Here is a 16,199-nt window from a genome sequence, read left to right as displayed (position 1 = left end):
TCCCTGCCAAATAAACGATTACATAAATAAATAAACATGTTCAAATGTTATGGTCATTAAAAAAATGTTTTGCTGGATTTGATGTGCCACCAAGGATAAACCAACCCAACCAAAAAGACACGTTAGCTATAAAAAACATGACCATAGTTGTTTGCTTTCTATATTTTTATTGCAATGATAAGATACAGATATATTTCCAGACATCCAGTTTTATTAAAGTTTACTCCAATATTGCATGAGACAGTCTTCAGAATGAAATTGATCCAAATGAAGACAACTAGGTGATCAAAAGACAGAGTTTTGACCATAGATAAAACATTGATGTTTTACAATTTCACTTTTTTATTTCCCCCAGAGATGTGCGATTAGAAGCAGCAGCATAGTGTAATAATACTACAATATACAACAGACCGATACTGTGCGACAGTCAAGAACTATTGGGAGAATTGGTATTCCTTCCTCTTTTGTGAAACGGTTATGCCAATGTTTAGAGAACAGCAATTGGCAACTCAGGAAACAGAGATGCACTTTGCCCTTTGGGGAAGAAAACAAATATAATCAAAAAGAAAAAACATGGAGTCAGAAAGTTGAAGAACTACAAACCTCAGTGGGACTACAGGAGACTACGAACACAGTCTAAGTGAGTTCACTTTCAGGTCAAACAAACTGTACAGGAAGCCGTGTGGAATATATGAACTCTGTTTTACGAGGAGAGATTTTGCCACTGGTTGTATAAGCTCGGGTTAATAAATGACCAATTGTTAGTGAGACAAATCCACGTGGAAATGTAAAAATATACAGAAAAACTTGTATGTAATAAATTCCCACTGTTTTCTAACCCCAGATGTTTCCTTTAAATAATGAGTTTGCGCTTTGTGATCGTAGAAAAAACAAAAAGCATATACAAATAAAAATGAACTAATACAAAATGAAAGAAAAAAGAGTTTTATACTTTATTATACTGCTATGTTTATATTTTATATATCCATAGAATCCATATATAAATGATACTATTTCTTATACTTAAATATAATCCTTGCTATGACTAAAAAGAGCCTCTAGGCATAAAAGTGATGATCTGATTGGACCGCGCTCTGACTGGACATTAAACTGCAGTCTGGATTCTCACGACGGCCTCTGAGACAGAAACGGTTTACGTTGGGCGTCTAAACGGTTTCATTGAGACCAAAAATCTTTGCTTAGCTACACACTAACAACTTTGTGCTGTGCTTTTTATTTTATCAAAGACGTGAAAGGTTTAAGGAGTTTGACACGGCGGTTACAAAATCAACAAATCAACAAAAACGTACCCTCGCTCTCAACAATCCGCATTGTACGAGCCTGCATAACATCATTATTAGTCGTGTTTGGCACTCGAGTCGACTTTATATCTGGTTCGGTTTGCAATAAACAGTTTCATTAGAGAATTAAACATCTTCTAGCTTCAGCGGTACAACGAATGCTGACAATCTCTTGAAGAAGAAAGAAAGCTAAGCGCGCCAGCTGTGTCCCAGCTCGCACTATGGTCAACATCTTTCTGGCATCACCTCAGCTAGCTGTACTACTCTGCTCTAATAACACTCCATCCAGCCACAACATGGTCGACTTTAGGTTTCTTCGAGTAAACTTCAGGGTTTGGTCCATCTGGCTTGGTTGGGGTTTCAAAGCAGACATGCTGGTCAGTTTGATTGGAAGGGAAACTTCTCCCCAAAATCAAAGATGATATTTTTCCTCTTGCCGGTATAGCTTTTCATCAATCTAACTTGTTTCTGTCTTTGGGAGTTGCTGCTGGAGACATCAGAAGGACGATGGCTCCCTTCTCTCGGAAATATTATGGAACTAAGTGGCACTCGACTCGAATTGAAACACTCAACGCCACTTTCCTAGTCCGGAAATCATGACCCAGTGACTCAGGATAATCCTTTCACTTTCTACCGAATCACTGCACAGAAAAAAGTGTGCATGTACTCAAGTTCTAGAGACAGGGTGAGACGTAAACATTAATGGTGTCCTCCTCAGATGAGCTTAAACAATATAGATTGATAAATGGTACAACAGGTTAGAGGAAAACGTGTGTCTTTGATTTTGGGGTGTTCCTTTAAGCGCTGCCAGGCTGCTGGCATCCAACAGGAAGTGGCGCGTTCTCCTGTCACCAAAAGAACGAGGGCTTTTTGGCTAACGTGATTGTACCAACAACATGGAGCTCAAAGACAACAGGGGGGGGGGGCTCTGACACTGACTTTTAAAGAAAGGGGACATAAATAAAAACATTTGGAGAGGAAACAACACCAAAAGAAAGTTGACGTGAGAAAAAAAAGGACAAGTCGGTGGCAGTTTTCGTTTTGACATAAATAACATGTGGGTGGGAGGACTCGGATCCTCTAAGGCTTCTTTTAGATGATCCCCCCCCATTGTCGTAGCCATTATCTATTTTCCCCTACGTGTCCATCCCGGTGCTGTTTAGTGGAAGATCTCAACACGAAGAGATGGAGCGGATCCTCGGCCTCGAGGAGGGAGGGAGGGGGGGGGGGGGCAGAGAGAGAGAAAAAGTGTGGTGGGATTGTAAGAAGTTTATGTTTCAGCAGTCTGAGGACTCGTCTCATTCTCCGCCCCTTCTTTCCTCTCTTCCTCCTCCTCTTTCCTCTCTTCCTCCTCCTCTTTCCTCTCTTCTTCCTCCTCTTTCCTCTCTTCCTCCTCCACCTTCCTCTCTTCCACCTCCTCTTTCCTCTCTTCTTCCTCCTCTTCCTCCTCCTCAGTGTGTTGCTCCAGCTCCTCCCTGGTGATCATCTCAAAGTCGTTTCCGTTGCTGTGCTGCGAGCCCTCGTCCTCCCGCCGGTCGCTGTCTGTGTCTGAGTGACGCTCCGCCCCCGTTCCCCCCCCCTCCGCCTCTTTACTCTCCCCCACCTCTTTGCTCTCCTCCTCTTCCTCCTCCTCTTCCTCCTCCTCATCGCCGTCCTTCTTCTCGCTGTCAGACTTCTCGTCGCTGTCTGATTTCTTGTTGCCGCCCTCCTCCTTGTCGTCCGTCTTGTCCTTCTTGGCTCTCGGCCCTTTGTAATCGTGAGTGTAGAGCGGGCGGAACGAGTCGATGAAGCCCACATCGGCCGTTAGGTTGGGGAGGAACCAGAAGTGGTGGCGGCCGCCCGTCACCACCCAGATGATGAGGAAGAGGATGCAGCGAGCTGAAGACAGACAGAGAGGGGTCAACTTTAAAATACAGCTGATTAAATACAGCCAAGTATAAAACAATAGAACCGCCTGTCAGTGAATGTTTGCTAGAACTTTTTTTATTTTAATTTGCATTATTGTTAATATTACTAATTCCTTTTTTTTATTTGTTGTTCTATCAAATGTTCTCCTTTTTTAAATTTGTATTTTTTATTTATCTTAAAGGTGGGGTAGGTAAGAATGGAGAAATCAGCTCGAGTGCGCTAGAATTTGAAAATACACAGCCGGAAAAAATCTGCCTCTTCCTTACAGAGCCCCTCCTCCAACACACACGAACGCGCACATGACCAATGAGGGCACGAGATAAGTTTGTGCACAGATGCAAGGCTGACAGGCAGGTAGGCCATCCAGTTACTTTAGCCGGGCCAGCTAAAATGATTGGTCGTGCTTTTTACAGCGCTACGGCTTCCACAGATGACATTTTTTTATGGATTTTTTGTCAAAGCACTTCAGATATTCATTGCTATCGGGATGTTAAGAGCATTCCATGGAATATAACAAAAAGTGTTTCTCAAGCCGGTTTCTCAAACTTACCTACCCCACCTTTAATTAAATATTTTTTCATTTTTCAAAATTCATACGTTTAGGTATTAAATTACTTTTTAATGACCTATTTATCCATGAAAATAGGAATTTGTACACAGATAATCAATTGATGTAACAGTTGTTTAATCAATTATTAGCCAACAAGCATTTATTTATTCATTTTAATGTTGACAGTTTTAGCTTCATTACTTGGAAATGATGTTTTTTGCGGATTAAAACTCACATCTGCTCTTCTCCTAGTAAAGGTTATATTTGTATATTTATATTTATATATATTTGTTGTATTTAACACTAAAACTGCCAACGGGGTCAATTTGACCCAGAGCTGTTTTATATTGTATGTAACTTTTTTTTCAATAAAATATTAAAGTCTCCCAGTCCGTGACTTTTCCTGAAAGTGTGTTATGTAGCACCCTATGTTTTTAAAAATGGTCAATTATGAAGTCAGATTGAAGAAATCGCCAAAAGAATTGCCATTTATACCTATTTCCGCCAAGCGGGTCATATTGACCCCACCCCTTTTTGCGCTATTGATTTTGTGTGTAAACAAACATGACGTGTTCTTTAAAACGCCTTTTGTCTACTGCGGTTCCTTATAGATTGAGATATAGATTGAGGGAGAGAGAGAGAGAGAGAGAGAGAGAGAGAGAGAGAGAGAGAGAGAGAGAGAGAGAGAGATAGAGAGATAGAGAGATAGAGAGATAGAGAGATAGAGAGATAGATAGATAGATAGATAGATAGATAGATAGATAGATAGATAGATAGATAGATGGATAGATGGATATATTGAGTCTGTAGTGAAGGAGCGCGCTTCCGCTCACGGGAGACTGCTCGTGCTACGCTCCGCAGCAAACAGCTGTTTGCTTTTCACCCAACAACGACAACCTCCTCACGAAACCCTATGTTGTACCGTCAATATACGAAACAATTTAACAAAATTGCTTGACAAAATACTAATACCACAGGACCATTTTTCTTTTTAAAACAATACTTTTACCTTGAAAATCAATGCATTCTAATGCCGGGTCAATTTGACCCCGGTGGCGGTTTTAGGAATAACAAATCTCTGGCGGTTCTAGTGTTAAGTTGATACATGAGACCAGTACGTTTAAAATGAACTTCTTGTACTCACCGACAGCGAGAAGCAGAATACTGGCCACGAAGCAGCCTGCGGCTACACTCAGATAATAAACTCCAACTCGCATCTCTGCCGGCCACAGAGGGAACAGTGTGGCTGCGATCACTGCAATGACTGAGAGAAAACACACACACGGGGAGTTAAGAAAGTAAAATAAGCTAAAAGAAATCCATTTATTGCTTTCAACCTCCGACTCACCGAGTATCAGTCCCATGGCGAACGTCTTGAAATGAACAGGATCGTAAATCCAGACAAACACCTAAAGAGAAGAGACGTTTCAGATCACCATTCATTAGGTTGTGTTCAAATCTGGCATCATATGCAAAGGTCATTTATTGATCTTTAAATGTCTAAAAACATGTTCACATGACTGTTGCATATCAGCGAGCCCAAATTATTATATATATGGAAACTCGCCAGAAATTCTGATTGGGGTTTGTTTCCGTCCACTCACCTCGTTTCCGTCTAGAAACAGCTGCTCCTCATGAGGCTCGAGTTTGAATTTCTTCTTCACGTCTTTCTTCTTCTTGGGAGTTCCAGGACTGTCATCCTGTGAGAGTTTTAAATAGAAACATATTATAAACAATCTGCTAAGTTCACAATGAATAGTTAGCTGGTCAGGCCCATAAATTCAATGTCACCGTTCATTCACAGAGGAAATGTTGGCTGCTGCAGGTGAACAGTTTTAGCACACCTGCTTTAGTTTTCCCTATCTTAAGAAATTATATTTGACAAGTTAGAAATAGTTCATGATATGCTACTGACTCAGATTTCTGCACAGAATTTAGAAGTGGCATACAAAATATGTAGGGGAAGGGTTAGGGGGGAAGAGGTGACCCTGGCACTTACACTAGGGCGTTATTATGCAACGGGCGGATGTTATTGACAAGTATGATGCAATTATGACGGCATTGTCTTCTTTCCTTCTGGCAAGTGTTCCCTGGGCATAAGGAATAAGGATTGTTAAAGCCCCTTCCCTTTAGAAAATGTTACCGGCTTAGATATTCGCAGGTGATTGATTTGTTAGAAGTCTTTCAAAGCAGGACTGTTTACCCACAGCCCCTGATTCCAAAGTCAACATCCACCTGTTTACTGTCCGGACCAGCAGAGTCTCTGATTGGTCATCCTGTGTTTAATGGATCCCACTGCCAAAGCAGCAATACAATACTAAATATTCATATTGATGTTTTGAGACAACCCATTAGATCCTCTAACGGTTATCTAACACTTTCTTGATAAGATATACATATTAGGGGTTTGTTCTTCAACATAGAGGTCAAGAGTGTGTCACGTACGCTCTTCTCCTTCTTGGTTTCGGCAACTTCGGACTCTTTCTTCCTCTCTTTCTCCTTCTTCCCTTTTTTCTCCTCCTCTTTGCTGCTGTCGCCCTTGCTCTTCTCCTTCTCTTTCTCCTTCTCTTTCTCTTTTTCCTTCTCCTTCTCTTTTTCCTTCTCCTTCTCCTTTTCTTTCTTGATCTCCTTCTCTGGTTTTTTCTTCATCACTTTGAGAGCCCGGTGGAAGAACTGCTTCTTCAGGAGCCTACAGAGGAAGGAGAAACATTTCTGGTTACTATGCTCTTTATTTAAAAATGTTTTAGTGTAAAGGAATTTCCATCCATGTGCACAAACTCAGAGCTCGTGAAAATGATTTTAAATCAATATACCAGAAATATACTCTCACGCAAATATACTCTCGTTGTAGCTCCAGCCCCCACCCTCCCTGTGAGCACAGTGTGCTCTGATTGGTCGGGACGTTGTGAATAAGCTCCGTGAAGGTGTTGTTTCTTTGTTTAGCGACAGCGAAACACAGCCAAACTCACCCTGAGCACACACAAAGTCACAGCCGAAGTAAAAGCAATAAGTGTGGCTTGATATTGATGTAACGACGAGACGCCGTTACTAGAGCTCACATGGACATGTTTATTTAGGCTAATCATTGTTTTAATAGGTATATTGACGACAACTTCCCCTTTCCCCATGTCTGTTGCTGATTGTGTGCACCTGGTGCCCTGTGTTGTCTCCTCCCCCCTCACCTGTGTCCAATTGCTCCCCCCTCACCTGTGTCTTGTTAGTCTGTCTGTGTATTTAGGTGCTGTGTCTTGAGAGGCTGGGAGTGTGTGTGAGATCCTGGTGGCTGCAGGCTGGGCTCACGTGAACAGCAGCAGCAGGATTGAGGCTGTGTGTAATATGTTCATGTTTTAATAAATGCCCACCCCGGGTTATAATTTTGGACGTTCTGCCTCTGCCTCCTTGCTTGGTCGGGCCGCTTAACGGTCAGTCTCACATTGAGTAAGAAAAAGGTTGATAAACGCTGTGAGAATGGGTCTGCAGAGAGAATTTCGCCGCGATCCCAACTGTCTGTTATCAGCCTGCAGCCAGGGAGGAGAGATCAGCAGAGCTGCATGCACTGAGTGTGTGTGTGAGGAAGTCCGTGGATTGGTCAATTTGGACCAATCAGCGGGGGCTTAACGTAACGGCTCCGCAGACGTAATGTAACGGCTCCACGGATTGGTCCATTTCGTTCCGGGTACGGTTGACATCATGCGTACCCGGAAGAATCAATGGACAGTGACGTATCTCCAACGAGGCGTTTTGGGGAGGTATTTTCTGTGTTAGAGTTTTACTCGCTACAGGGTGTACTTTGAGGGTTTTGACTCTGCAGACCGTTTACATGCAGGAAAACCTTCATAACACACAAGGGGACGGGTAATAACCAGAAAAGCATGACATGGGACCTTTAAGGCCCGGACACACCAAGCTGACACCAAAGAACTGACACAGACGGACCCCCAACTGTTGTGTCGCCTGGCGTCTCTGCCTTTTGGCCATGTGTCGCACTGGAGCACACCGCAAAGACTTCAGCCAACAGCCAAGAAGCACGTACGAACTGCGCATAACTCTCCTTACCAGCAGGCGGCGGTAGTGTGTATTCGTCATTCAAAAGAGGCAACAACCGGAAGCCAGACTGCGTGATAACCGAGAGAAGAAGAACAGACTGGGTGATATAAACAAACAACAAATAGCGTGTATGTTCCATTGTCACTCTACAACGAGAAGCTCATGGAGCTTTCCCGAACCCGTGTCGAGAGCTGGAGTTAAATGAAATCTCAGATTTGCCTTCTTAATAGTTTGTTTGGGTCCCTCATTTCCGTTTCGCTTCTCATGCACTGATTCGCTAAGCTGAACAGCCAATCAGAGTGATTTATTTTGCCGACTGCCCACCGATTCGGCATGTTGAATCGGTTGGTTTTCGGCCGAAAAGGTGTCGGCACGGCTGAAAAGACACGACGGTGCGGGACACACCAATCTGAGTAGGGCGTGTCGACGCTCATCGTCGGCCTGATGCCCATCGACTGCCAAAATCGGCTTGGCGTGTCCGGGCCTTACATTAAAAAAAAAGAATCCATAAATCAAATGAAACTGAAATATCATGATTTGCAGTTCTACATCCTTATACTAGTATTACAACCCGGGTATACATCAATGACCTAGATACCTTATGACGTTAATCAAAAGTGCACCACCATTAAATGGTTGAAACGAGACCTCCCACCTATAACTGTGGATTCAGAGAGAGTGGGATATCCACCACATGGAGCAACATATTTATTACGCCTACAGAAAAATACATTTATCAAGCGATGGGCCCCTGTAATGCATCTACTAATACCAGTGTTTCCCCTACCATTGTCGGAGCCCCCCCTGAAATTCAAGTTCTGTTTTTTAATAATACATATTTAAAGCACCAAATTGAAACTACCGTAATCTATCTACTGTCACTTTTCACATTGAACCTGTGCTCTTTTCTTAAATAAACCAGACACTTTCATTTTAAGTTATGAGTTTAGTGTTTTTTACCCTAAGAAACACAGATGCATTAATCAATAATCCACAGCTCCTCTCTCTGCTCCAGAGGATTTAAAAATATATATATATATATCCCAACAACACCCCCCCCCCCACCAAAGCAGTAAACCCAGGGGAAACAATCAATACAGTAAGAATTGTTAACACCTTTGTATGTCACTTGTATTGTCTTTCCATCATTATTATTTTTGTTTATTTACGATTCTAAGGTAGGCCATCTTTATTACATCTTTAGCTCTGGAGTGGTACTCTGTTACTGGTTGACTAATACATGAAACCTATTCAGGATTGTATTGATACAACTGGGAAATGTGACTGAAAGATATATTGTACTGTATTATTATTTGAAAAAAAAATGAAAAAATGAAGTTCTAAAAAAAAAAAGAACTCCTACATGACTAAAGGTTATTCTTCTACAATATCAGGTTTGCAGCAGAGTGTTGTAGCGCACCTGTTGCAGTACTCCACCACGGACTCCCTGGTGGTGAACAGCGCCTCCTCGCCCTTCTTAGCCTTCGCCCACTTGGAGTCCAGCAGGCAGTCCACGGCCTTTGAGGCTACGAGTCAGGACACAAAGATGGACATTAACAAACACAGAGTGGTGCAGGGACTCAATATTCAACCTGTTATCTGGATAATTATTTTAATAATCTAAAAACAAAGAAAGACACAGATGGGAACTGTTTGTTTAGTTAAGTTTAGAGAGCAGTGTAAGTGATTCAATCAATAAAGTAGCAGCTGAGGGAGTAAACAATGAGCTGCATGTCACAATAAAGCGCTGTTAAGACGAGGGAAACTGCCGATTCAGCATGTTCCTCATCTCGAACACGTCCTATCATTTTTTATATTCTTGTAAAAATAGATTGCCACTTTAAGATTGGCTGCCCATCCCTTAATCTGACAGATCAAACTTGAATAATGGCTGTGGAGCTCTATTCCCAGTAAGTGAGAGCCTGTAAGGTCATGTGATGGTTACAGCGCCTTAGCAGTCATAACCTTTTCCTCGAGCAACAATGGAGCAAACAGCATTTCCCAAGACTGACAGACATATGTTGGAATATATCTGTCAGTCTTGGGAAATGCTGTTTGCTCCAACATGCCACAGAACAAGTAAATACTGTGTGGGAGGATCAGGTCAATGATGCAGCGGAAAATACCACTCTTCAGTAAAGAGGCACAGGGTTTTCCCTAAAATACTAATGTGGAAAACCCAGTATGCTTTCGGTTTTTGTAATAAAATCGAATGCAGTCGCACTTCTGTTCAGTAAATCCATCAAATGTCAACAGAGGGCAGGAGGTAGGAGTTGTTTGCCAGCTGCCTCACATCCAATGACTGAGCACTTACCGATGAAGTAGTCGACTCGATGGCCCATCATGTTGGTGGACTTGGTGGGACAGTTAAATCGGAGGTACTTGGCCACCGCCTTCTCATCCTTGGTGGGCTCGCTCACCTCCTACAAAAACAGGACAAACACACGGGAAGTGATTTCAATCAATTGCAGTAAATTCTACAATGTCATTGAGTTTTTGAGAACACAAAAGTAAAACAAATACATTACAGTTTTTCTCAATCGCTAAACCCACTATTTAGAATCAAAATTCCTTTCATCAAACCAACAGCACAGCCATCGAAACAGAAAACCATTTCTCTACAACAGTATACCATTTATCATTGATATCACACGAAATGCAGATGCTAAGCAGTGTTTTGCAAAACAGATCACACAATTCTCTAACTGAAGTTACAATTCTCTACACAAAGATCAAAAATCTTTTGTGTAACTCATGTCTACAAAACAAAAATAATCTTCTCACAGTGGATAACACTTCCTCATAAACTTAGACCATAGCTACACTAATTGACACTTGATGTGCAAAATATTAACACGTGTTATCAGTCAATCACCCCGTTGAAAAAGGTAACTCCATGGAATGTACTGTATACCTTACAGTAATGATGTTACATTGAAAACCTTTACATGATAGAATTTGCATGACTGTACTTAAAATATTTTTTTAAATGGTGCCGGTAAAGCTATAATAGTGTTGATATGACTTGCATAGCTCTTTGAGATGTTCATATGGGGAGGATTAGCTATAGCTGATCCAACATTTTTACAGTCAGTAATTGTGGTCTTTTCCTTTTTGCACATTGAGAAATGTTTTTTTTTGTATTGGGGTGAATTGAGTACTTCACTTCCATGTAAATGAATTGCTCACAGCTGACATCAATGAATTTCCTATAGTAATTGTAATTAGTGAGAATCCTATAAAAGACCTCCCTCACTTCAGTAAGATGTTTGTCAAGGGTGGTGTCGACACGCAAAGGAGATATTTCCCACGCTGCCTTGCAAGGGAAGACATACGCTGTGACGTAGATGAGGCTATGTGGCCAGACAGACGGCAAAGAGCAGATCAGTAAAGCTATATAGATCTCATTCTCTGCTTTACTGCTGATTTACATCATTTTTTTTTCCAGTGTATTGCTATTCATCTTTTGTTTCTGTTACGGTGCTCTACTGAAAATGAGACATAAAAACAATGACATAGTTACAGTAACATACTGTTTTTCCTATATGTAAGTTTGTTTCTCCCAACTTGTCAGTTTTCCGTTCAGTTTCCAATATCGATAGCTTGAGGTTTGTGTATTGATGATTGTAGTCAGTATTTAGTGTGCCACTTAGTAATGACTGTTCAAATAGTCTTCTAATGAGCTGACAAATGTTTGTTTTTGGAGAAGGTATCTGGTTTTGGAAGGGGTATTTTTAGTTTTGAGTGCCTTAGAGCACTTTGCAAGAAATGTATATTGTTATGGTAGAATGGGTTATTATGGTGACCGGAGTTTCAGTTATGAAAACACATTTGTCTCATTAGAGGACAATTTGTTCTGTTTCGATCGACTTATTCTTTTTTGTGACCAGTATTTTCAGTTTTGGTCATGTAAGTGCATTTTGCAAAAGATATTCAGAGTTATGGCAAGTGTGTTTCTGTTTAGATGGCTATGTTCTTGTTTTGAAGAAATGCATTTTGATTCTAAAAAGTGGGTTTAGCGATTGAGAAAAACTGTAACTTGACCCTTTTGGCTTATCAAGTGAATGAAATAACTGACACATTTAAGTAACTCATTTATGCAACAATTGTGTGAAGAACATATTACCATAAATAGTCCTGCTTGTTGATTTAAGACAAGCACTGCCTGCAACAGCCTCATGCAACCAGAGATAGGTCTTTAACTTGTACTTGACCTGTGCATACTACATTGTAACTTTTGGACAAAAATTCAAAGTGTGGTTATGTAGTTGTATTGAGAGGTGACCACACGTTGTTTAGATGATGTTGCAATCTAAGTGGCTAAACAGAAGCCTGCACAGTGCGGACCTCTAGAGATTCACATTGTGTCCTGTTTCATAGTGTAGATGTTTATCAGTAGCAATAACATGGAGTGGCCAAAAGTCATCCACACTCCTGAACACATCTGCAGTGTGTGCCGGCCTACAGCTCTGAAGCACAGGCCAGCACAGAGGGAGGCGAGCATCAGCACAATGAGAGTCAGTGCTGCTTTCTCCAGTCCAGCTGGCTCTGAGCAGCAACACGAGGAAGACGAGGCCATAAAACAAGCCTTTGTTTAAAGAAGCAGGTATCAGTCGCTAAGCTCAGTTACATGAGACCCCTACACAGAAAGCCCCCTGTCCCCGTCTACACGATCTACCTGGCATAAGCACATGCGGATAAGCTGCTCTGCTCCAACAGCAATAGTATGTGAGGACAGATTGCTACTGTTCCACACCAAATACAAGTCCTTTCAAACATATACTGTAAGTAACAGTTTGGGTTTAACCGTGAATACTGCAAGACACAATGGGAAATGCCGAAATGTCAAAAAAAGGAGAAAACCGTTGTGTAATTTGGCATGGTCATCTTAGAATAGGGCCTGTGTCATGCAACTAGACTGGAACATGACTTGCTCCTAGTTAGCGCGTGCATTACTAACACCAGCCACAAACTAATGCAACAGCTCTATATTTAAACATTTCTACATAAAAGTTACGGAGTTGCAATTGTTTCAGAGAGGTGTTTGTGGCGCTGATGAACTGTTTTGATTCATACTGAGAAGAGGTTCTACCCTTTTGGGGTTGAATTGAGCATTAAAAAGCTCTCAAAATAAAACATTATAACCTTCTTGGATTGTTGTAAGACTTAGTTAGGGCAGGCCTGTTCTTAATTAGAGAGCACTAATTGTCTAGGTGTGCATTGAAACAATAATTTTGGCTTCATGTCAAACCTTGAATACTGTGATGTGGCATTTTAAGAACATGAGGACACAAGCTAGTTTGAGTTTCAGGTATGCTCATAAATGAGATAACAGCATGTGTGTGTTATGCAACTGAACCTCAAACTATACAGCTGCCATTAGGTAGAACTCAGTCTAACAACGACCCTGCAGTCATACCGTCATTCAGGTAGACTGCTCATTTGGTTTGGGGTTCAGATGAACACAAACATAATGAAGGTAGGATTTAAAGCAGGCCTGCTGAATGGCAGAGTATTAGTTTCAGCTATATGCACTTCATAAAACAGGTAAGTAACATTCTCGGTTAAAAATACATTTCAGACCATAAATGCTGTACGGTAAATCAAATTGAATGGTATTTTAGAGATCATGAGAAAGTAAGGGACAACACAAATAATTGTTGTCTAATACAGAGTGATGAAATTGGTAATGAACAGGCCTTTTTAATAGTATGTGTCGTTATTCAGCTGAGCTTAAACATAATATTACAATGTCAGCTTAATGCCACGCAATACACACATTCCATATTTTACTAAGCACAGCATATGGAATGAATCATCTTAGGTTATCTCACAATTCCACAATGACTGGGTCCCAATACCATATTGCAGTACATAGTAATACAGTATGTACAACAATAATCTCTATAGTATGTTCTGCAACTGCTAAACAATCCACATGCAGAATGATGCAATACTTTCACAATAGTCTTGACATCAACCATACTGCAAAACAATCAACTACACATGAAGAAAGCAAAATGTACAGTATGTTTCAAATGTTCCTTCTAATCCCTCCCTAGTATGACAATAGTAATCGAAACGACCACAACTTTTTTTTTTTTTTTACAATGAATGCTGAAATGTTTTATCACACTGACATGACCTTTAGAAACTTCAACACAGCTCGTGAATGAAAACTACAATCACATTTTATCAAAATGACTCCATACAAGTCTTAGCATATCTGTGTCTAAGCATATGCTTCAATGGGCACCTGGAATGGGAGCTTGTTTGAGTCTTCCTCATCTTTTGAATACGGGTTATAATTTGTATGTCATGTTCTTGGAGGACTATATGGGATCCTAAAATGAAACCACTAACACCTTGTTTAAAACTATGTATTGGAGTGAAGGGAATGAACACGTAGCCACTCTGAATAAGCTGTTGCTTTAAAGTGAAGAAATGCTCCAGTCTGGGAGGCCTACCACTTCTTTGCTACCTGCACATTATGTTACAGAACAACAGTATGATGTACTGTGTTGCCTCATTAATTTAAATTCCCGCAGATTGCCCCACGTTATGTAAACACGTTTAGTTAGAGCTGACGCAGCTAAGCCTGAAAATGTTAAGTTTACTCAGAATAACGATGGTGCACTGTGGAGACACTTTAACAAAAAGTATTACAACACAGTTAGCGTGTGAGTGCTACAGGCGATACAGATAATAAATAGCTCCAAAACGTCACATCAAAAATAAAAACACTAACATTTGTTTTCGCTAGCCAGCTAATGCTAGCTACCGTTAGCCGTCATCTGGCTTCATCCACAAACGGTTAACGGCTCCCCACAAAGATGCTACCGGTAAGAAACGGCCCTCAAACGCTCCTAAACAAGGGCACGGCTTTAATTCGGTGTCCTTTAACTTCTAGAGGGTTCATTTGTATGAGTTCAGTGATGTTACCTGGATCCGTTTCTTGTGCTTCCTGCGCTCCGCCATGATCCTCCAACTCAGCTCCTCCGACGTGCGCGAACCTGCGCACGCGCATAGATAGTGTATTATCGCGAGATCTTGCGATTTAGGGTTGAAGCCTTGAAGCCATAGCTTGAAACCTACAGAATTTAGCCCATGCTGGGCATAGATGTCACCAACTGCAGAGGCCCAGTCTGTCACTTTATTTGACAAAATGTGCTTACTTATAAATGTTCTATGTATTGCTTTTTCATGCAGGTGCTCGAGGTTCAACACCGGGGGAGGGGCATATTTTGTCTGAGTGACGCCATGTATGTATGAATATATATTCACACAATTCAGAGGGAAATAGTGTACGTTCCACTGCATTCATTTGTTTCCTTAGTTACTTTGCAGATTTAAATAAATAATAGGCAATCGTAATCTGTTACTATTGTTTTTTGTTCTTTGTGTTACTATGTGTGTTTTTTTTATTTGAAATGCAGATTTATGAAATTGAATCCTCACTTATTTATTCCTTACCATGACAGATAGGTACTGCAGGTTCTCAGTAGAAAAACACTTTATTTAAAATACAACAAATGCAAGAAAGGTATCAAACATTCAAACATCTCACTTGGATTATTCTGTAACCATGTAAAACCATTCCCATATTATGTCTATGGTCCTTATAACGGCCTACTGGATGAGTGACACTTATAGCAGCTTAAAAAAATAAGTTTGTTTAAAGCTACAATCAGACTTTTAGAGGCCTGTTGTGAACAATGAAAAATATCTTCTTAGCTCTTAACTCACGCATCAGTTTCACTTCACTTTTAAAAATATATTCACTTTTATATATAAAAAACAATTATTAAGCTGACACCTGGGCCTAATGGGAACTGTGCATTAAATGGCAATGTTTAGAAAGTAGTAAAAGAAGCATAATCAATCCAGTAAATGTAAACAAATCCATCACTGAGGCAGCTTGATGAGAGCCTTGCAGACTGGTGAAGTTTTTTCATCTGTCCACATGTTCAGTCCTGATCAGGCGGTCTCGCTGCTGGCAGATGGAGGGGAATTGTTTTCTGTCTCATGAAGATGATCTGTGGATTTGAGGACTTCGGGGTCTCTTGGACTCGCCAACATCTCATCACTGGTGCAGTTGACAGGAGAGCCAATCTCTGAGGAGCGGTCCGCAGCCTTCTCTGGAGTGGCCTGCAGGGCGGAGGAGGAGAGCGGCAGGTTCATCATGTACAGAATGTTGCCCACACGCCTGGACACCTGAAGGGGAATGAGGAGGGTTTAAATATATTACATTTATTAGTGTTTGCAGATGTGTCTCCAAAGACATGAAGTAAATGACAGGAAGTGCTGCAGATGTTGGTCAACATCTGTATGACACCTGTTTCCTCCATCTTTTTACAGAAGACATTTTGAAATGTCACAGTAGGAAAAGCATG

At 41.0% G+C, this 16,199-nt stretch overlaps 2 protein-coding genes and 1 long non-coding RNA gene across 4 annotated transcripts in view; 1 reads left to right on the top strand and 2 right to left on the bottom strand.

Annotated features, from left to right (window-relative positions):
- Positions 1-147: 147 nt before the first annotated feature.
- Positions 148-14,906, bottom strand: sec62 (SEC62 homolog, preprotein translocation factor). The gene is made up of 8 exons (XM_079649209.1): positions 14,749-14,906; positions 10,121-10,229; positions 9,227-9,332; positions 6,205-6,448; positions 5,364-5,459; positions 5,108-5,168; positions 4,904-5,023; positions 148-3,179 (listed from the first exon to the last, which is right to left on the bottom strand). Exons 1-8 carry the CDS (start codon positions 14,782-14,784, stop codon positions 2,572-2,574), a joined length of 1,380 nt encoding a protein of 459 aa, XP_079505335.1. The 5' UTR covers positions 14,785-14,906; the 3' UTR covers positions 148-2,571.
- LOC307018792 lies at positions 10,244-15,913 on the top strand. The gene is made up of 3 exons (XR_013802501.1): positions 10,244-13,353; positions 15,016-15,068; positions 15,778-15,913. It is a non-coding gene; the product is annotated as an uncharacterized lncRNA (long non-coding RNA).
- samd7 (sterile alpha motif domain containing 7) overlaps positions 15,427-16,199 on the bottom strand; it is a 33,518-nt gene continuing 32,745 nt past the window's right edge. For both annotated transcript variants that reach the window (XM_079649201.1, XM_079649202.1), the window contains exon 9: positions 15,427-16,020. In XM_079649201.1, the coding sequence (XP_079505327.1) occupies positions 15,784-16,020 (237 nt within the window). In that variant the 3' untranslated portion in view covers positions 15,427-15,783. The remainder of the gene's footprint in view (positions 16,021-16,199) is intronic.

The sequence above is a fragment of the Notothenia rossii genome, assembly GCF_949606895.1.
Source record: "Notothenia rossii genome assembly, chromosome: 9".
In the NCBI taxonomy this organism is placed as follows: Eukaryota; Metazoa; Chordata; class Actinopteri; order Perciformes; family Nototheniidae; genus Notothenia; species Notothenia rossii.
The sequence above is the reverse complement of the archived record's forward strand: the minus strand, read 5'-3'. Positions and strand labels throughout refer to the sequence as shown.